This window comes from Penicillium canariense (assembly GCF_028826845.1).
Source record: "Penicillium canariense strain IBT 26290 chromosome Unknown utg000001l_segment0_segment0, whole genome shotgun sequence".
NCBI classification, from domain to species: Eukaryota; Fungi; Ascomycota; class Eurotiomycetes; order Eurotiales; family Aspergillaceae; genus Penicillium; species Penicillium canariense.
In genome coordinates this window covers 3,332,041-3,349,721 of record NW_026622728.1, presented here as the reverse complement: position 1 = coordinate 3,349,721, position 17,681 = coordinate 3,332,041, and the positions used below count along the sequence as shown (strand labels likewise).

Sequence of the window (17,681 nt, the reverse complement as noted above, 5' to 3'; positions counted from 1 at the left end):
TATTATCTATCTACCTAATGGCTACTACGGATCCATCAGGCCGGCTGTACGTACATGCAGATCGACTTGTGCCATGGTATTCCTCGGCCTCCGGCTGGATGGAACGCGACGATATATTCCGGCGAATCTTTTACCCCGGGCAGCAGCGCGAAGGCGAGCCAACGTGTCGTGATGCGCCACGGGAGAATAATGGCTGTGACTTTTTCCGTTGGGAAAAGGGGAGGTCTGGTTAAACGCGGAGAGATCTCGGCTCTTCCTCGTGAGCCGTGGGGCCGGAATTGAGATATTCACGATGGGTGGTGCCGTGGAGGGTCGCGGGAGTGACTATTGGAGCGATAGTCCAGATAGTGTAGCTTACTCCGGGATCTCCCACTGGGCGGATCTGGGGAATGACGGAGCACGGTCGCGGCCGTGATTGACTAGCGGGAGTGACGAGTTGACTTGGCTCCTGATTGATGAGAAATGGACTCAATTGGATGGGCCGGCTTATCGCGGCGGGAGGGATGAGCAGGGGGATTCCATATTACCCGATGAATGGGCGTAGGGCATAACGCCAAGTACTGTACCATCTGGATACCATCTGGATTGTATCGGTGACCGGTTACAATCATCGCTAGCAGTACGTACTCTGCATGGAATTGGAAATCGCATTTTTGCGGCTGCATCTTGGGAATGCGTTGCTATGTAGCTGGACCTTTTCTAAGGGTCTCCATAGTGTGGTGGGTGGGGAGCTTCTCTTGTTCCTATCAAATATCTACGTTTCACCAAGTATGAGTTGGTCGTCCCTCGGTATGCCGCGGCACTTGGCCGGGCCTCGGTTGCTTGGCTTCTAGGCGAATGCCATGACCGGGACCGGGGTGAAGTACAGAGGGTGACCAGGTGACTCTGATTACGGAGTCCAACCGACTAACTACTGAATACCCAATACTAGTCTTCGCTTTGGACGGTCCTTGGCATCGTCCCTGTCATACCAAGCCGGGCGATCAGCCATTGTGCCAAGTGGGGAGGGGCAGGGGAGATAGGTGCGAGCAAGCAAGGGCCCGATCTGGGTCAGTGGCGATGAAGAATTTAGAAACCTGAGACCAGCCCCATCGGTGGGCAGGTGATCCCTTCCTGTAGAGAACGGGCACGCATGATCCGACCCAAATTTCGCAGGACTGCTAGGCTGGACGGGCTAGAGAAAATATTGAAGTCGAATCCATCCTCATGAGACAAACACAAGCGCAATCGGAGAATATGCCAGAGGCAGGATGGGAAACGGGCCAGATGAAACTTCGGAATGACTTTCCCCGAGGTGAACAATTGTCCCTGGTGAGGCAGTGAGAAATGGGCGACGCACGGGGTGTGATTGGCCGGAGGGGGAAGTTGCTCAGGTCGAGAGTTCTCCGAGTCTCCCCCGGACCACTCCAGGTTTCCCGCCAATATCCGTGCCCAGAGGTGGGCGAGTAGGCGATCTGGGAATCCCTAGGCTCTAGAATCACGCTAGAGCTGGACCATCGACCATTGGGGCCGCCGGGGTTTTCTTGACGAAAAAGAAAAGAAAAAAAAAAAAAAAAACCTGGGGAGCATGCCCGAGGACCCGAGGTTGACGACGGGCCTAATCCACCCGATCTCATGGAGCAACGAGAGGGCTGAAGTGTTGAAAGGCTGTTGTCGCGGGTCTTGCGGATGATCTCATCGGGAGATCTCGTTGCCGACGTCGCCTGGGCATTCGCCTGGGCCGGCGCAGATGTCGAGTCAAACTGAGCATGAAGATCATCACACATCAAGGCCCCCGCTGGAGAAGAAAAAGCAATCAAATAAAATCCCGTAAGAGACAAAACCTTGGATCGTCCGGTGTGCCGGTGAACTCTTGGAGACCAGCCAAGTCAGTGACTTGGGCAGTTTGAGTGGGCGGTAAGTACCTGTTACCTCATCGCTGCAGTCAACCCCGGAAAAGTGCTGCACAGGGAGGTATCGGTGACATGCGCGGATCGGCGCCCGTGATTGAGCCAGAGCCCTTTTATCTGCCCCTCCCCTCCCCTCCAAAACCTGCCTCCTCGCTTTCTTTCTACACCATCCTCCTCCCTTCCCTGCCAAATCCATTTCTTCCGGGGCCTTGTCTTGCTGAACCCCCCTTCCCTCCCTGACAGTGCGAGCGTTTGCGCTGCGTTCTGCCGAAACCGGCCTGGGGTTCTATCCGGAGCTTCTAGCCAGCTTCTAACGTGAGTCACTCCCCCGGCGCAAAAGCTTTATGTTTTCCGTTTAGCAATTGCTTCTTTTGAGCGACGGGACCATTGACAGTCAATTTCCCCTATCTTCAGCTTTCTGTGTAAAACCATTCACCCACTTTCTCCTCTTCTCTCCTCTTCCACATTATCCTCCCCACACATCATGGCTGCCCCGCACCGCCAGCCGGAGGAGGCCATCGATGACTCCGAGTTCATCGAGGACCACCATGAGCACCACCAAGACTCGGTCCACCGGCGTCTGCGTGCCAATTCGACCATCATGCACTTCCAGAAGATTTTGGTGGCCAACCGTGGTGAAATTCCCATTCGTATCTTCCGTACCGCCCACGAGCTGTCGCTGCAGACCGTCGCCGTCTTTTCCCATGAGGACCGCCTGGGCATGCACCGACAAAAGGCCGACGAGGCCTACATGATCGGTAAGCGTGGCCAGTACACCCCTGTCGGCGCCTACCTGGCCGGCGATGAGATCATTAAGATCGCCCAGGACCACGGTGTCCACCTGATTCACCCCGGCTACGGGTTCCTGTCGGAGAACGCCGAGTTTGCCCGAAATGTTGAGAAGGCAGGCATCGTGTTCGTGGGCCCGACCCCAGACACCATCGAAGCCCTGGGTGACAAGGTTTCTGCACGCCGGCTCGCTATCAAGTGCGGCGTCCCGGTTGTCCCCGGAACCGAGGGTCCCGTCGAGCGCTACGAGGAGGTCAAGTCCTTCACCGACGCCTATGGCTTCCCTATCATCATCAAGGCCGCCTTCGGTGGCGGTGGCCGTGGTATGCGTGTCGTGCGCGACCAGGGCGAGTTGCGGGACGCGTTCGAGCGCGCCACTTCCGAGGCCCGCTCGGCATTCGGCAATGGCACCGTCTTCGTCGAGCGCTTCCTGGACAAGCCCAAGCACATTGAGGTCCAGCTGCTCGGTGACAACCAAGGCAACGTCGTCCACCTGTTCGAGCGTGACTGCTCCGTCCAGCGTCGCCACCAGAAGGTGGTGGAGATTGCTCCCGCCAAGGACCTCCCCGTCGATGTGCGCGACAAGATTCTGGGCGACGCCGTGAAGCTGGCCAAGTCCGTCAAGTACCGCAACGCTGGTACCGCCGAGTTCCTGGTGGATCAGCAAAACCGCTACTACTTCATTGAGATCAACCCTCGTATCCAGGTCGAGCACACGATCACCGAGGAGATCACTGGCATCGATATCGTCGCTGCCCAGATCCAGATTGCTGCCGGTGCGACACTCGACCAGCTTGGTCTGACCCAGGACCGCATCTCCACGCGCGGGTTCGCCATTCAGTGTCGTATCACGACCGAGGACCCCGCCAAGGGCTTCTCCCCGGACACCGGTAAGATCGAGGTCTACCGCTCTGCTGGTGGTAACGGTGTCCGTCTGGACGGTGGAAATGGTTTCGCCGGTGCCATTATCACCCCCCACTATGACTCCATGCTGGTCAAGTGCACCTGCCGTGGCTCCACCTACGAGATCTCCCGCCGCAAGATGCTGCGTGCCCTCGTTGAGTTCCGTATCCGCGGTGTCAAGACCAACATTCCTTTCCTGGCGTCTCTCCTGAGCCACCCCACCTTCATCGATGGCACTTGCTGGACCACTTTCATCGATGACACCCCCGAGCTATTCACTCTGGTCGGCTCTCAGAACCGTGCCCAGAAGCTGCTGGCATACCTGGGCGATGTCGCTGTCAATGGCAGCAGCATCAAGGGCCAGATCGGCGAGCCCAAGTTCAAGGGTGACATCATCAGGCCCATCCTCAAGGACGCCTCCGGCAAGCCCATTGACGTCTCCGCCCCCTGTCAGAAGGGCTGGAAGCAGATCCTTGACAGCGAAGGCCCGGTTGCTTTCGCCAAGGCTGTGCGCGCCAACAAGGGCTGCTTGATCATGGACACCACCTGGCGTGATGCCCACCAGTCGCTGCTCGCCACCCGTGTGCGTACGATCGATATGCTTAACATTGCCCACGAGACCAGCCATGCTCTTCACAACGCCTACAGTCTGGAATGCTGGGGTGGCGCCACCTTCGACGTCGCCATGCGCTTCCTCTTTGAGGACCCCTGGGACCGTCTGCGCAAGCTCCGCAAGGCCGTTCCCAACATTCCCTTCCAGATGCTGCTGCGCGGCGCCAACGGTGTGGCCTACTCTTCCCTTCCCGACAATGCCATCTACCACTTCTGCAAGCAGGCTAAGAAGTACGGCGTTGACATCTTCCGTGTCTTCGATGCCCTCAACGACGTCGACCAGCTCGAGGTCGGTATCAAGGCTGTCCAGCAGGCCGGCGGTGTGGTCGAGGCTACTATCTGCTACAGTGGTGACATGCTGAACCCCAGCAAGAAGTACAACTTGGAGTACTACCTTGCTCTGGTCGAGAAGATCGTCTCCCTTGGCACCCACGTCCTAGGTATCAAGGATATGGCCGGTGTCCTGAAGCCGCAGGCCGCCCGCCTGCTGGTCGGCGCCATCCGCGAGCGCTACCCTGACCTCCCCATCCACGTGCACACCCACGACTCTGCCGGTACCGGTGTTGCCTCGATGATTGCCTGCGCCCAGGCCGGTGCGGACGCCGTTGATGCCGCCACCGACTCCCTGTCCGGCATGACCTCCCAGCCCAGCATCGGCGCCATCCTGGCCTCGCTCGAGGGCACCGAGCAGGACCCGCAGCTCGACCTGGCCCACGTCCGCGCTCTCGACACCTACTGGGCCCAGTTGCGCCTGCTCTACTCCCCCTTCGAGGCTGGTCTGACCGGCCCCGACCCCGAGGTCTATGAGCACGAGATCCCCGGTGGCCAGCTGACCAACCTGATCTTCCAGGCCAGCCAGCTGGGTCTGGGTCAGCAGTGGGCCGAGACCAAGAAGGCCTACGAGGCCGCCAATGACTTGCTTGGCGACATCGTCAAGGTCACCCCCACCTCCAAGGTTGTCGGTGACCTGGCTCAATTCATGGTGTCCAACAAGCTGTCAGCAGAGGACGTTGTTGCGCGCGCCGGTGAGCTCGACTTCCCCGGCTCCGTCCTCGAGTTCCTCGAGGGCCTGATGGGCCAGCCCTTTGGCGGCTTCCCCGAGCCTTTGCGCTCCCGGGCCCTCCGCGACCGCCGCAAGCTCGACAAGCGGCCCGGTCTGTACCTGGACCCGCTGGACCTGGTCGGCATCAAGAACCAGATCCGCGACAAGTTTGGCGCCGCGACCGAGTGCGACGTCGCCTCGTACGCTATGTACCCCAAGGTCTTCGAGGACTACCGCAAGTTCGTGCAGAAGTTCGGCGACCTGTCCGTCCTGCCGACGCGCTACTTCCTGGCCCGGCCTGAGATCGGTGAAGAGTTCCACGTTGAGCTCGAGAAGGGCAAGGTGCTTATCCTGAAGCTGCTGGCTATCGGTCCCTTGTCCGAGCAGACCGGTCAGCGTGAGGTTTTCTACGAGGTCAATGGTGAAGTCCGCCAGGTCTCGGTTGACGACAACAAGGCTTCCGTGGATAACATCGCGCGCCCCAAGGCCGATGCGGCTGACAGCAGCCAGGTTGGCGCCCCAATGTCCGGTGTCGTGGTGGAGATCCGCGTGCATGACGGCCACGAGGTCAAGAAGGGCGACCCCATTGCGGTGCTGAGCGCCATGAAGATGGTAAGACACATCCCCCCCCCAATCCATCCCTTCTACATTTTGAGTCCAAATCATTAACTGTATGTCTTAGGAAATGGTCATCTCCGCCCCTCACAGCGGCAAGGTCTCCGGCCTGCTCGTCAAGGAGGGCGACTCCGTCGACGGCCAGGATCTTATCTGCAGGATCGGCAAGGCGTAAGATTAAGCTTATGTGTAAGCATAAGTTTCAAAGGGTGGCTTCGGATTCGGATTTTTGGCTTGGATTGGATTGCCTTTTTTTTTCTGTGTTTCTTAGCTTATTGTGTACAAGGTATGCACGACGACGCACGCAAGGACGCGATGCCATGTGAACGATAGCTTCTAGCGTTGGTTGGTTACTTGCCCAACTGGATTTTGCTTTTTATTTTGACTATCCTTATTGGAATTATGAATGGTATTTCTTGCCTTTTTCCATTCGTTCTTCCATCTTGTTCGGGTGCTCAGGATACATATCTGTCGAGACTGGTTGGTGTACTTGGTCAACGAAGAGGCTCATAGTATGTACCGGATAATGTCTGGCAGTTCTTGGCTCTCCCTTTACGTTTTAATGGTTACCCTTCGCCGCTTTTTGCATTTATTGCTCCACGCTTCCACACAGTTTTGATGGGAATTATTCGAGCGGCGGCTCCCTTGACCTAGGAATTCATTTTCAAGAGTTTGGTAGTCTCCAAGGTTGAGCTGATTGAATCTCTCTTGGGGAATAAATATTAGCATCAGGGAAACTGTGACAGACCAGCACCCCTCAGCTACAGTTTGGGAATTAGCCCTTGGATAGATTTCGCTGATTATCAAGGTATTATTACCCAGAAATCTATTGCCGCCCAGAAAGTCCGCTCATGCGATCTAACGTGAACAACAATGGTGAAACTGCAGTGCCACCAAACATCCCGAAGAATAAAACCTAATGCGTCTGGTGATCTGTTCTTTTGTGTGCCATGTCGACAGGGCAAATATGACCCCTGGGATATATCCGGCTGCTGCAAGTTCAAGACGCTTGTCAGAAGAAATCCAACTTTGTCCGGAATAAAACCCTGCAGGGCGGCAACGAGGCCAAAGATGAAAACCTGACTACCAATCCAACGACGAGGTCCAATCTGTTATAATTAGTAAAGCTTGCGCTAGAAAGACTAAGAGTATTTTCCTTGTGCAAAATAATATTGGAAGGGATCTCCAGTACAATCACGCCCACAACCATTAGTTGGTTACCGAGATTTATCGTATCCTGATTCACCGATATCGCGGTGGCTAACCCGCCCGTCAAGGTGCTGGAGGTGTTGGTTCAATCTAATTAATAGGTGGCAACCAGACCAGGAGCAGTGGAAGAATACGCAGGTCTGTATTTTGAAGTATTGGTTTTCAATTATTTGCTTAATCACCAGCCGGGTGTATAGCAGCATACCGCAGATGCTTTTTGATGGTATTATTTACATTCTGCGACTAAGAAGTATTTTGCAGACTGAGTTTCTGGACCTAATACCTATCCCACTATCCATGATGTAGCGTATTTCACATGTTTGCAGCGAAAGCCACAGATGTGATGAGCCATTTCCCTCAATTTCATGGATTTTATCTCCATTGCCAAGGACCTTGGTTGCCGAAGATGAGAACCTTTAGGAAGATAAGCCAGCAGAGGTTTTGCTTCCGACTTGGAAACCTTGAAAGCATGGTATTCCTCAAAGCGGGTCGATGTTTATTTCCATCTCCCTCATGAACTCGAAACTTCATCCGGTGCCCCGGCTGCATATTCTCAAGGAACATGAAGCCTCACTTTGTGATTTTACAGAGTGGGCTGAACAGTACCTCTAATTAGGGGCAGAAAATCATGATCACGTAAACAAAAAGACACAAAAACACCCGCTCTGTCACATTTGATTCCACGTTTCCCAAAAATTGAATATTGATGTTTCATCCATCAATGAGTCCACAAAATCTCCGACCATTTCGGTCTCTTGCTCTGAGGAATTGGCCAATGGAGCATTGGTACCAAGAGTTTCTGTTGCAAATTGACCGGTGGCAGCCTCATTGACTGTGGCATTTCTGTCGCTAGGATGGCTTGTTGGGACAGAAATGTTCGCCTGATTGGAAGCAGCTGTCCCTGATTGGTAAGGGGCACAGATTTGTTGCATGGCTTTGAGGGAGATTCCTCGGTAGATCGAAGCGACGGTATACGTTTTTCCAAGCTCTTCCATGATGAGCATGCACATTTCAAGCTTGTGGAGCCTGAGACGTTTCGTTAGGGAGTCGGCGGATTTATAAAAAAGTAGATGGGTTTGCATCGCTGGGACTAAGAGTGCGGGCCTAGGGTTTGTCAGAAACTGTAATCTCCAACCGACTAGAATGGAAAATCGAGAGTCGAAAGAGTCAACCGCAGAATGGGCGAAGAACCCCCTCCCCAAAATCCAAAAACAGAAATTCGATCTACTCACGTCATAGGTCCTGCAAATTGAAGAAGATTCTCTTGAGCGAGAGCATCGAGAATGTCGTTGGTCTTAGACGCAGCGTCCCCGGCCTTCAGTCGCATCCGATGCTGCCAATCTTCTTGTTCAACAGAATCGAGACCAGTTGGAGTTTCTGATCCATAGGGACGATACAAAGCGATAAGAAGCACCCTATCCAAGATAGTTAGCCAAAAATGATCCTGAAATGGCGAAAAACAACCGGAACCACTGGTAGTGCAAGTGAACATGGAACGAATGAAAACGGCAAGATTGGTCAAACCAGACTCGTATTGATCTGGTAGCTGGCATTTTAAAATCTCCTCTTCGAGAGATTCGAATTGTTGGATGACCGGCCTTGCTCTTATAGCCTTGTAGTTCATGGTGATAACAGCACCCAGCTGCTTGCTCAGTTCAATCAATGTCACCCAGTACGAGGCCAGCCTGGATAAATCCCCGGGTACAAATTCAGTTAAAGTGGATTCGGGTATTCCCACCACATCATTGAGCAGCTCTGCAACCAGGGGCATAGGCGTGTCGCAGTCATTGAGATTAATCCTCAATGGTCTTCCGAAATTTAGACCGAGCCAGCGATCCCGATAAAACGAGCTCCACCAAAGTCGACGCCATAGCTGCCGTTGCCGATCGCTGATGGCTGGATTAACCTTCGAGGAGTCTGGGTTACGATGCAAACCTAGCATCTGACAAAGGTTGATCGCAGTTCCTGTCCAGTACCACGGTTCCATATGTTCGTCAAGTTCTGAAAGCCAAAATCCCATCAAGAGAGAAGCCTGCAGAAGAACAATCTTTTCCATTCCCGCGCTGATGCCATACATGCACTGATTTTTGCGTACTCAGTTACGTGCTCATTCAAAGAAAAAGATGACACCGATCCGTCAAGCCGAGCCCTCGCGTCGTCCGTCTAGTTAGACTCACAATATTACCGTTCGATCGCTCTCTTCCTTCCCTCCGGGCCTCTTCCTCAAGAATAGTGGAAGCTCTGCAGCAACTAGAAAACCTAGCTTCACACCAGTAGGCTCACAATGGATTTATTTATTGACCTCGCAAGAGCACAGAGGTTTTAGCGTCATAAATTAACATGTACGAAGCCTGTGTTCTCTCTCAACTTTCAACTTAGTGCAGGATTTCCATAGGCCCATGGGAAGAAATTAAACTTTCTAGTAAAATGCTGGGTACCCTCCCTGATTAGATGGTTGATGGTACACAATTTTCTTCTCGTTACTCCCAGACGTCGCGAGCCAAGCGGAGGCGAAAGTTAGAAACGAGTGACGCAACCACTCCCCGCCAAACGCCCCTACAGCCTAAAGTTGAAAATAATCTCAGGAGTTGGAGATTTGTTCTTTCAACCTGGCACATAATTTCGCAAACATCCCCATCCACCCAATTTTTTTCAACTGCCGAGCATGGTGACGGCGGCAGAGCCGCGAAGGCAGAATCGGAATGAGGATCGGCAAGCCGAGCCGCTTGGCGCCGAAGATTCGGTCAATGATAGCTTCTCGACCATCCGAGAGCAGGGGCTTGGTACTGGTGTTCGAGTCAACGGTGCGTTGTACCCCAAACCTGCATGTGTTACATTGACTCACAAGACCAGACGATGGAAGGCTGGACATCAAGTTTCGAGAACAAAAGCCCTGGTTTACTACCCTCATGAAACATGTTCAAGAACCTCCACAGCCTATCGCTGAACAGCAAGAACAACCCACCAGTGTTCCCAGAGGTGATATCAAATTTCCTTGGGCCTGAACGTTGTGATACAGGTTGTTGGATCCCGAGGCGACGTTCAGCCATTCCTCGCTCATCTGTCCTCCATTTCAATGCGGCACTTTTAGTAACTAGGCTTGAAAATATTTAGAACCATTGCCTCTGCTTTGCTTTTTCCTTGACTGCGTATATCGAAATTAATTATCCAGTCTGCGCAATCTCCAGCTTGGGATTTCTCATTGGGGCTAGCAATGGCTATGTCGCCTACTTAAGTATAAATATGAAGTCAATACAAAGTGCCTAAGCAAGAATTTTACAATCACTATTATGTTCTAGTTCCTAAGATAATGAATGACATTTTGTCTGATAAATCTCGCCGCCACTAGGAAAACATCCAAGGATCAGCATTTCTTAGAGGACGTCTTCTCTTCCCCATCCAAGGGGCTTTAAATTCGTCAGCCCCTTAGAAGGCTGGGCGTTTGGCGAACTCAGGCATCTTCCCGCAAACGGATTTGGGTCTTCCTCTGGTATCAAGTTGCCAAACGTATGATTCACCTCCCTATGCTTGGCCTCATCAGCACGGACGTAAAGAAGGAGATCCCGTATGCTGCGCCGATTTTCCGGCATTTTCAGTATTTAATCGCTATGTCTGGCGACTGAACTGTGTTCCATTCTGGAAGTTTGCCATCTTCCAGGTCTTTAATTGCACGTGTATACGTTATGACTGCCTCTTCTTCAAACTATCCAACAAAACGATGGCAAATCCGTGGAGAGAGCAGATAGGCTAGGAAAAATCCATTGAAAAACACGCCTTGTGCCCCAATGACCATCAAGCGCATGAACCATCCTGGTTCCGCTAGTTGGAGAAAAGTAAGAAGATGCATGCGTTCGTTGTGTGCCTCTTCTAAGAGTGTCTCAATCCTGGATTTGAGAGAGAAATAATATCAGCAGAATTTTCAGTCTAGCTGCTGCTGAAGGAGAAGAGACAGGTAATAAGATGTGAACGGATCTTCAAGGGGTTGTGTCTGGGGCTAATGGTCCATACTAACCGTTGTCTCGCTTCATTCGGCGAAGACTCCTAAGATGGCGAAGCATACCGCCCACCATTCCAGGTACTCCAGCCACGCTTTCGAGGAAAATAAACCGTGTGAGCCAATCTTGCTCAGTCATGACGAATTTCTGGGGGTTGTATCTGATCTTCTCTTCGGTCGGATGTTTGTAGCCGGTAGCAAGATCCATACCCCAACGCAAGAGTTGAACGCTACTCAAAGCAATTCGGTCCGTCCAGTCTTTGACTTCACGATGAGCGATAGTGATTTCACGGAGTTGTTTTTCCGTGTAGCTAGAAATATCAAAACCTGGATACTCTTGGGTAGGTGGTTCCTGTAGAGAGACTTACACCGGGTGTTCCCATGCTGTACTGGCTGGAACCAGAGCGGAGCAGTCCTTTTTCTGGAGTAGCTGCGAAGAGGCGTAGAACTGTCTCCGCGGGGCGATTCCGCTGCCTATGAACACGGAATTGGCATGGTTCATGCCATTCCCTGACAGGCGGTCTCCAAGCCTTGGCCGGCTTCTTAGAATCCCAGCGAGAGATAGACAACGCATATGTCTCAGAAACATGATAATTTATCTGTTATAAATCTCAATTGACCGAAAAATAGAATTACGAACCACCATTATGTTTTTGAGGAATCAACAACAGTACGTATTATATACAAATCTGTGCCAGGAGATAAGAAATGAGAAGACATGGAAAGTTCTGGGTCAAATAGTGATCCATTCTCACCTTCTATTTCGCTCAATGTCTAATTTTGATAATTCATGCTCACGCGCTGGTTCCCAGGCGAATCCAGATTGCACTCTCGCTAGCGCTATCCTCAGATGGTTCGTGCTCAACCTCGCCCCATCGCTTAACAAGTTGCTGGGGCTCCCAGTCCTCGCCGTAGCGGCCGTCCTCCCACCACGTACGCATGACATCCTGACCTGAGAGCAACATAGCATCGGCAGCCTGTATTCCTCGGCCCCACCACTCCCGTCCAGCCGGGAGTAACGTAGGATCCTGCCACGATCGTCGAGATATACCAGTAACACATTCCACGGGCCATCATTTGCCTCTTTATCGTAAATGAGCACATGGCCCCATTTGGCCGCCAAGTGAGCCCTCTCAAAATGGAAGTTAGCATCGGCTATGTCCTTGTCTATAGCCTTCCCAAGGGCTTCCCGCAGCCTGTCGTTGTAGAAGAGGGCAAAGTCTACCGTCTCTTCGATGATCTGCGGGATACGGGTCAAGATACCGTGCAGCGATTGTAGGCCGTCATCGGACCCAGCATCGTATAGCTCGGCATTATCGAACAGTATCCCATCGTACTCAGCTTCGGTGATTAGCTTGGAAAGGCTTATTTCCGAGTGGTCGCCATAGAAAGTGCGGACGAGACGAGTATAGCTGACGTCTTGCCGGTCGGAAAGGTTCCGGACCCGAGCGAGGAAATCCTTTTCATCCTCTGTAATATCCTCATCGCCAATAAACATCTGCTGGAGTCGTTCCAGATATGGCTGCAATCTATTCTTAGTCATTTATACTTTTTTGGGGGGGGATGGGAAACAGATAGACTAACCATGCGGCCAGGCGAGCCAATCGCTAACCACTTGCTAAAAGTTTCTGAGCGCTGGGCTTCGTCTGAGATAGTAGGGTCATCCTTCCAATTTGCCTAGAAGCCAGTGGCATTAGGGTATATTCCGACTCAGATTAAACGTGGTGATTACTAGGAGATACAGGTCGGCGGCGTAGATTATCACGCTCTCCTGACCGTGGGTGCGCTTTAGGGCGTACTCGCTAGGCATTATGAAGGCTAAAAAGGTTGACAAGGTGATAGTGATGCGATTTCAGCCGTTAATATCGAGGGACGAGGATAAGAAGGAGGAGGGATTTAAAGTTCAGCGCGGGGCATGGGGCGGGGCACGGAAGCAACGGAAGGAAGGTTGGGTCCGGCGGGTCTATGCACAGACTCGGAATATACGGATACGACGTATGTAATTGATAAATTGAGACGACCGTCAACGCCGCATTGTCTCCTCGTGGCTGTTACCTCCCCGTCTCGGAAGACGGCACATGCCCCGAGCTAAGCTTTAGCGAAGACATGGTCTAACGCAATGCAACATGGGGCCAAATTGCAGGGGAACTCATCTACCCATCTTTTCACCCATGTACTAACAGCCATTAGGTCTGTGCTGTGTCGGTCACTCTCCTGCTCAAACGCCATCACAACAAACAATGAATACATCTGACACTAAGACCACATTCATTTACCCGTCGTCCGTTTTGTCACTACAGCTCTGACTTTCTCTCTCTCTCTCTCTCTTTTTCTCCATTCCTTATCTAATCTGAGTTGGCCTTTTTTTCTCATCACGATGCCAACATTTTGGCGACATTCCCACGCCAGAGCCGCAACGCTACTACTCACTTTGGCTGTCTTTACACCTTTTGGTAGAGCGTATAGTTTTTTTGATGTGGCCCCAACCGGTATTCCAACAGCCTGTGGAAATGCTCTGGCCGCCAACATCTCGTGTGATCAGCTATTCTCTGCCTCGTACATCGCTGCGGGCGGGTATGTCAGCGCGATTGCCCTAGATGACGTCTGCTCCACCAACTGTACAACCTCGCTACTGACCTTCCAGGCTGATGTGGAAGACGCATGTGGGAATACTACTTACATTTTCCCCGGTAATGTCTCGCAGACGGTGCAGAGCTTCGTCGGGCCCATCGTCTGGGCCCAGGAGGCTGCCTGTATCACGAGCGAGTCGGTCTACTGCTTGCCAGCCGTGGTAACAGGCAATGTTTCGGACTGCTCACCGTGCATGTACGAGTACGAGGCAGCCATGCTGGACTCGCCATACGGCCAGGTACGTTATAGCCCCGACACGTACTCGTCGCTGCTGTCGTCCTGTGGGGCAGTGGCATCCGATTATCCCTTTACCGACTCGGCCGTCGCTACTGTGCTCCCCACAGCGACAGCTACAGCGACGGTCTCGGCCATGGCTACTGCTACATGCTCAAGCTACTACACCGTCGCATCTGGAGACACGTGTCAGTCCATCGCCACGGCCAACTCTATCTCTACGGCTAATTTTATCATTGATAACAACCTGAGCATGCTTAATTGCTCGGTCCAGGTTGGCCAGCAGATCTGCCTGGGCGCCGAGTGCGCCCTGTACCAAGTCCAGACAAACGAGAACTGCTCTTCCATTTTGCAGAACCAAACCTTTTATCAAGTCCAGCTGACTTCGTGGAACCCGTTAGTAAAATTCTTTCTTTTGACCTGTCTGCCGTAGAACATATAAATATAATTTTACAATCTTCACTTGGATTGTTTGAACGTCACTCGTTTGTGGGCAATAGCTAACATTGACACTTTTACTTCTTTACTAGAACTCTCTGGACAGACTGTGGCAACCTGAATAGCATGGTAGGAGATTATATATGTGTTTCGTGGGTCTACCTTCTCTTGCCGATCGTCTTCGGCCGCTCACCGTGCGAAACGAGGACACCGCTAAATGATTTTGTCTGATTAGGCCTCCAGGAACATCAAGCTGGGTTGTTCCCACCACAAATATCACAACAAGCTGGAACGTGTAGGTGTAGAATGTCTCGTTGGAAGATTTATTTGATTCCAAACACCGGCCCCTTGCTTGAACTTTTCTGAGACATGCGCCCAGGAGCTGGGTAATTCCCCCCACAGCCTTCACTACGCTGCCCACACAGCCGACGACGTTTCCCATCTTCAACACATCCGACATCGCATGGCCCGTCACTACCATCGTGCCAACAGTCAGTAACGTCACATGGAATGATACTGCTGTCCCCCTTTATTTGAACCTGACCCAATATTGCCCCATTACCCAAAACGACATCTCCAACGGTTGGACCATATACGATCTCCCAGAAAGTTGCGAGGATCTCCTCGATGAATACTGCGACCCGGCGGCAAACGCTACAATTCCCGCCTCGACCGTGCTGCCGGCAACATGTTCCCCGGCGTACTATATGTCTTCTAACACAACAGCCACTGGGGCTACCACATCCGCCTCGATCTCGAAGGCACCAGAACAAACCGGAATCGCACCTAATTGTGAGTTATAATCTCCTTCAATATCTCTTTGGGAGCCTGTTATATCCCGTACTAAGAATTTTAGGTGACGCGTATTATGTCGTCAAGACTAATGATACCTGCGCCGGCATCGTAGAGGAATTTGGCAACTTTACGACCAGCCAATTTTACAGCTGGAACCCGGCTGTCGGTTCGACCTGTGCATATCTCGATGTTGGAGAGTCCACCCCGTCTATACTCTCCTCTCTAGACAGTTCTCCTATCCCTACTGGACCATTTCACCACGTGGCTAACCACTATTACAGGTGACGCTGTTTGTATTGGCACAACGAGCAGTACCTCGGCAACCTCGGTGACGGTGACGATGACGACAACTGCCACCACGGCCTCGGGGACCGCTGAACCAAGCACCGATCCCAGCTGCACCCAGTACCACGAGGTAGTCAGTGGAGACAGCTGCGTCACAATCGAGGAGGAATACGACATTACTGCTGCTGAGGTATGCAAACTCAAATTGATTTCCCCTGCCCTCAACGGTCTTTATGAGCCTACATGATTTGCTGATTATATTCATAGTTCCTGGCGTGGAATCCGACTGTCGGAGCGACTTGCGAGTCCCTCTGGCTCGGTTACCTGGTCTGCGTCGACGCTCCCTACACCGCATCCTCATCCATCTTCCACGCAGACTACAACATCTACGTCAACGGCGACAGCAACGATCCCGACCAATGTGGAACCCAGCACCGTCGCTGACTGCACAGAGTATCACTTCGTAGTCAGCGGGGACGACTGCGAAACTATCGAAGCGCAGTACGATATCACAGCAGCAGAGGTATGTACTTCTTTTCATCTTTAAAAATGTCTTTCCTCCGTAGTTGATGACTATGGAGCGGGTTGAGATCTCAGTGATTAACATAGAGTAGTTCAACGTATGGAATCCATACGTCGGGACAGGCTGTTCGTCCCTATATTGGTTATTACGTTTGCGTAGATGCAGCTTCGAGTTAACCGATGAGGGATCAAACGTAGTGGTAATGCATAAACAGGGCACTACAACAGGTGATAGGCATTATTTTTCTAGCATCGATAATGATCAGTTCTGTGGGGAAAATAAGGTATTCCTAGAAGCTAGTTAGTCCCGCTTGGGCACTCCATAGACAATCAAGTAGGCAAGCACTAAAGACAAATAACTATAAGCCTCACGCTCTAACAGGAACCAAACCACATTAATAACTTACCTTTTCACTAGTCAACAATAGTTAGTCGTATTGATCTATCACCTTCTATTAGCTAACTTCACACTTATTGAGGGGGAATGGAACTCGGTCCTCGACCATCGACCCCTCTAAAACTGCTCCAGAACACACAAGAAGTTAGTCTTGAAACATTCATTGAAAAATTTCGCTTACTGCCTTCGCAAAGAATATCGAACTATCCCTAGTACTTACAAGACAATCTATGCTATTCTCGCGCATTGTGTCAAGTAAAGCCAGATGGCCCAGATATACAATTTGATCTCCCCGGCAAGTATTAGTGGCGGAATGATTTCTTGGCCGTCATGGCTATCGTTACCGCCTCAAAATCTCTATGGATTCCAACAATAATATGCCCGACGTAATAACAAATACCAAGGTGATTAAGAGTGATACCACTAAGCCACCTTTTCCTACCTAAGATTGAAATGTTGTATATCCCGGCTCGAATATAGCGTTACATGTATCTTGTATGCTAGCTTGAATCAAGTTATGCCATATACTCTTTAAGACACGGAAAATGAGGTACAGTAGTATATATGTTAAGCCGCGTTAACAGAGTGCTTAGACAAGCGTATATTAGTCGCTTATTGTGGGCCGCGACTATTACTATATCCTACAATATAGAACGGGTTATCGAAGAAGAGGAGTTCATAGACGACAGATAATAGTCCCGAGCCCTAAAATCGGCGAGACTGTCATCAACATCGCCTAAAAATTCGGCCAAAAGTTCTTTTCCACGTAACAGACCACATACTTAGAAATTGAGAGGTTTTAAATTCAGGATGTGAAGAGCTAGCCAAGGATTATAGAAGACGGCAAACATCAAACCCCGAAGGCCCCCTTGAATATAGCGGGTACGACTACTAAAAGCGGCCTTTCGGAATTCGGTGTTTCCAGGTCAATTGACACCATCCAGTTTAGGTCCCGACGGCTGATTTGAACTGGCCCCATAAAGACGGGCAAACTGATGTGGAATTTCCTGCTGCTCGATCACACGGATGTCAATTCATGACCTGTTTCCCTTTATGTCCATCATTAGGGAAGATTGATGTCCTAATACCTTTGGCATCTCTTCGCTGCACTATTATTCAATCTCACCATGTATAAATTACAATCGCGACGGGTCGACTCCAAACCAGAGCTGCGGCTTCGGCCTTTTGCTGACACGAGTCAACCTGCTTAGTGATATAATCCGGGTCACGGTCGGCTTCCCTTTTATCGAAGTCCGTCCAGTTAATAAGGACGTTAAGGTCGACTAGGGTAGCGGTATTAGGATAAGGAAAGAAGGATTATAGAGA

The 17,681-nt window shown here is 51.4% G+C and overlaps 6 protein-coding genes across 6 annotated transcripts; 3 read left to right on the top strand and 3 right to left on the bottom strand.

Moving 5' to 3' along the window:
• Positions 1-2,373: 2,373 nt before the first annotated feature.
• On the top strand, positions 2,374-6,025 carry N7482_001186 (pyruvate carboxylase; the record flags this gene model as incomplete). The annotated part of the gene is made up of 2 exons (XM_056683311.1): positions 2,374-5,847; positions 5,918-6,025. 2 exons carry the CDS (start codon positions 2,374-2,376, stop codon positions 6,023-6,025), a joined length of 3,582 nt encoding a protein of 1,193 aa, XP_056546917.1.
• A 1,702-nt stretch (positions 6,026-7,727) lies between these two features.
• On the bottom strand, positions 7,728-9,151 carry N7482_001185 (fungal specific transcription factor domain-containing protein; the record flags this gene model as incomplete). The annotated part of the gene is made up of 2 exons (XM_056683310.1): positions 7,728-8,163; positions 8,292-9,151. Coding segments are annotated over 2 exons (1,296 nt in total), but the record flags the coding sequence as incomplete, so codon positions are not given.
• Positions 9,152-9,724: 573 nt separating this feature from the next.
• On the top strand, positions 9,725-10,064 carry N7482_001184 (uncharacterized protein; the record flags this gene model as incomplete). The annotated part of the gene is made up of 2 exons (XM_056683309.1): positions 9,725-9,863; positions 9,913-10,064. The coding sequence occupies 2 exons, from the start codon at positions 9,725-9,727 to the stop codon at positions 10,062-10,064; spliced, it is 291 nt and encodes a 96-aa protein (XP_056546915.1).
• Positions 10,065-11,066: 1,002 nt separating this feature from the next.
• On the bottom strand, positions 11,067-11,436 carry N7482_001183 (alternative oxidase; the record flags this gene model as incomplete). Its single annotated transcript, XM_056683308.1, is given in 2 exon segments — positions 11,067-11,405; positions 11,422-11,436. 2 exon segments carry the CDS (start codon positions 11,434-11,436, stop codon positions 11,067-11,069), a joined length of 354 nt encoding a protein of 117 aa, XP_056546914.1.
• A 411-nt stretch (positions 11,437-11,847) lies between these two features.
• N7482_001182 (uncharacterized protein) lies at positions 11,848-12,551 on the bottom strand (the record flags this gene model as incomplete). The annotated part of the gene is made up of 2 exons (XM_056683307.1): positions 11,848-12,051; positions 12,105-12,551. 2 exons carry the CDS (start codon positions 12,549-12,551, stop codon positions 11,848-11,850), a joined length of 651 nt encoding a protein of 216 aa, XP_056546913.1.
• Positions 12,552-13,430: 879 nt separating this feature from the next.
• Positions 13,431-15,880, top strand: N7482_001181 (LysM peptidoglycan-binding domain-containing protein; the record flags this gene model as incomplete). The annotated part of the gene is made up of 6 exons (XM_056683306.1): positions 13,431-14,314; positions 14,592-14,651; positions 14,736-15,148; positions 15,213-15,317; positions 15,433-15,626; positions 15,704-15,880. The coding sequence occupies 6 exons, from the start codon at positions 13,431-13,433 to the stop codon at positions 15,878-15,880; spliced, it is 1,833 nt and encodes a 610-aa protein (XP_056546912.1).
• Positions 15,881-17,681: the final 1,801 nt, after the last annotated feature.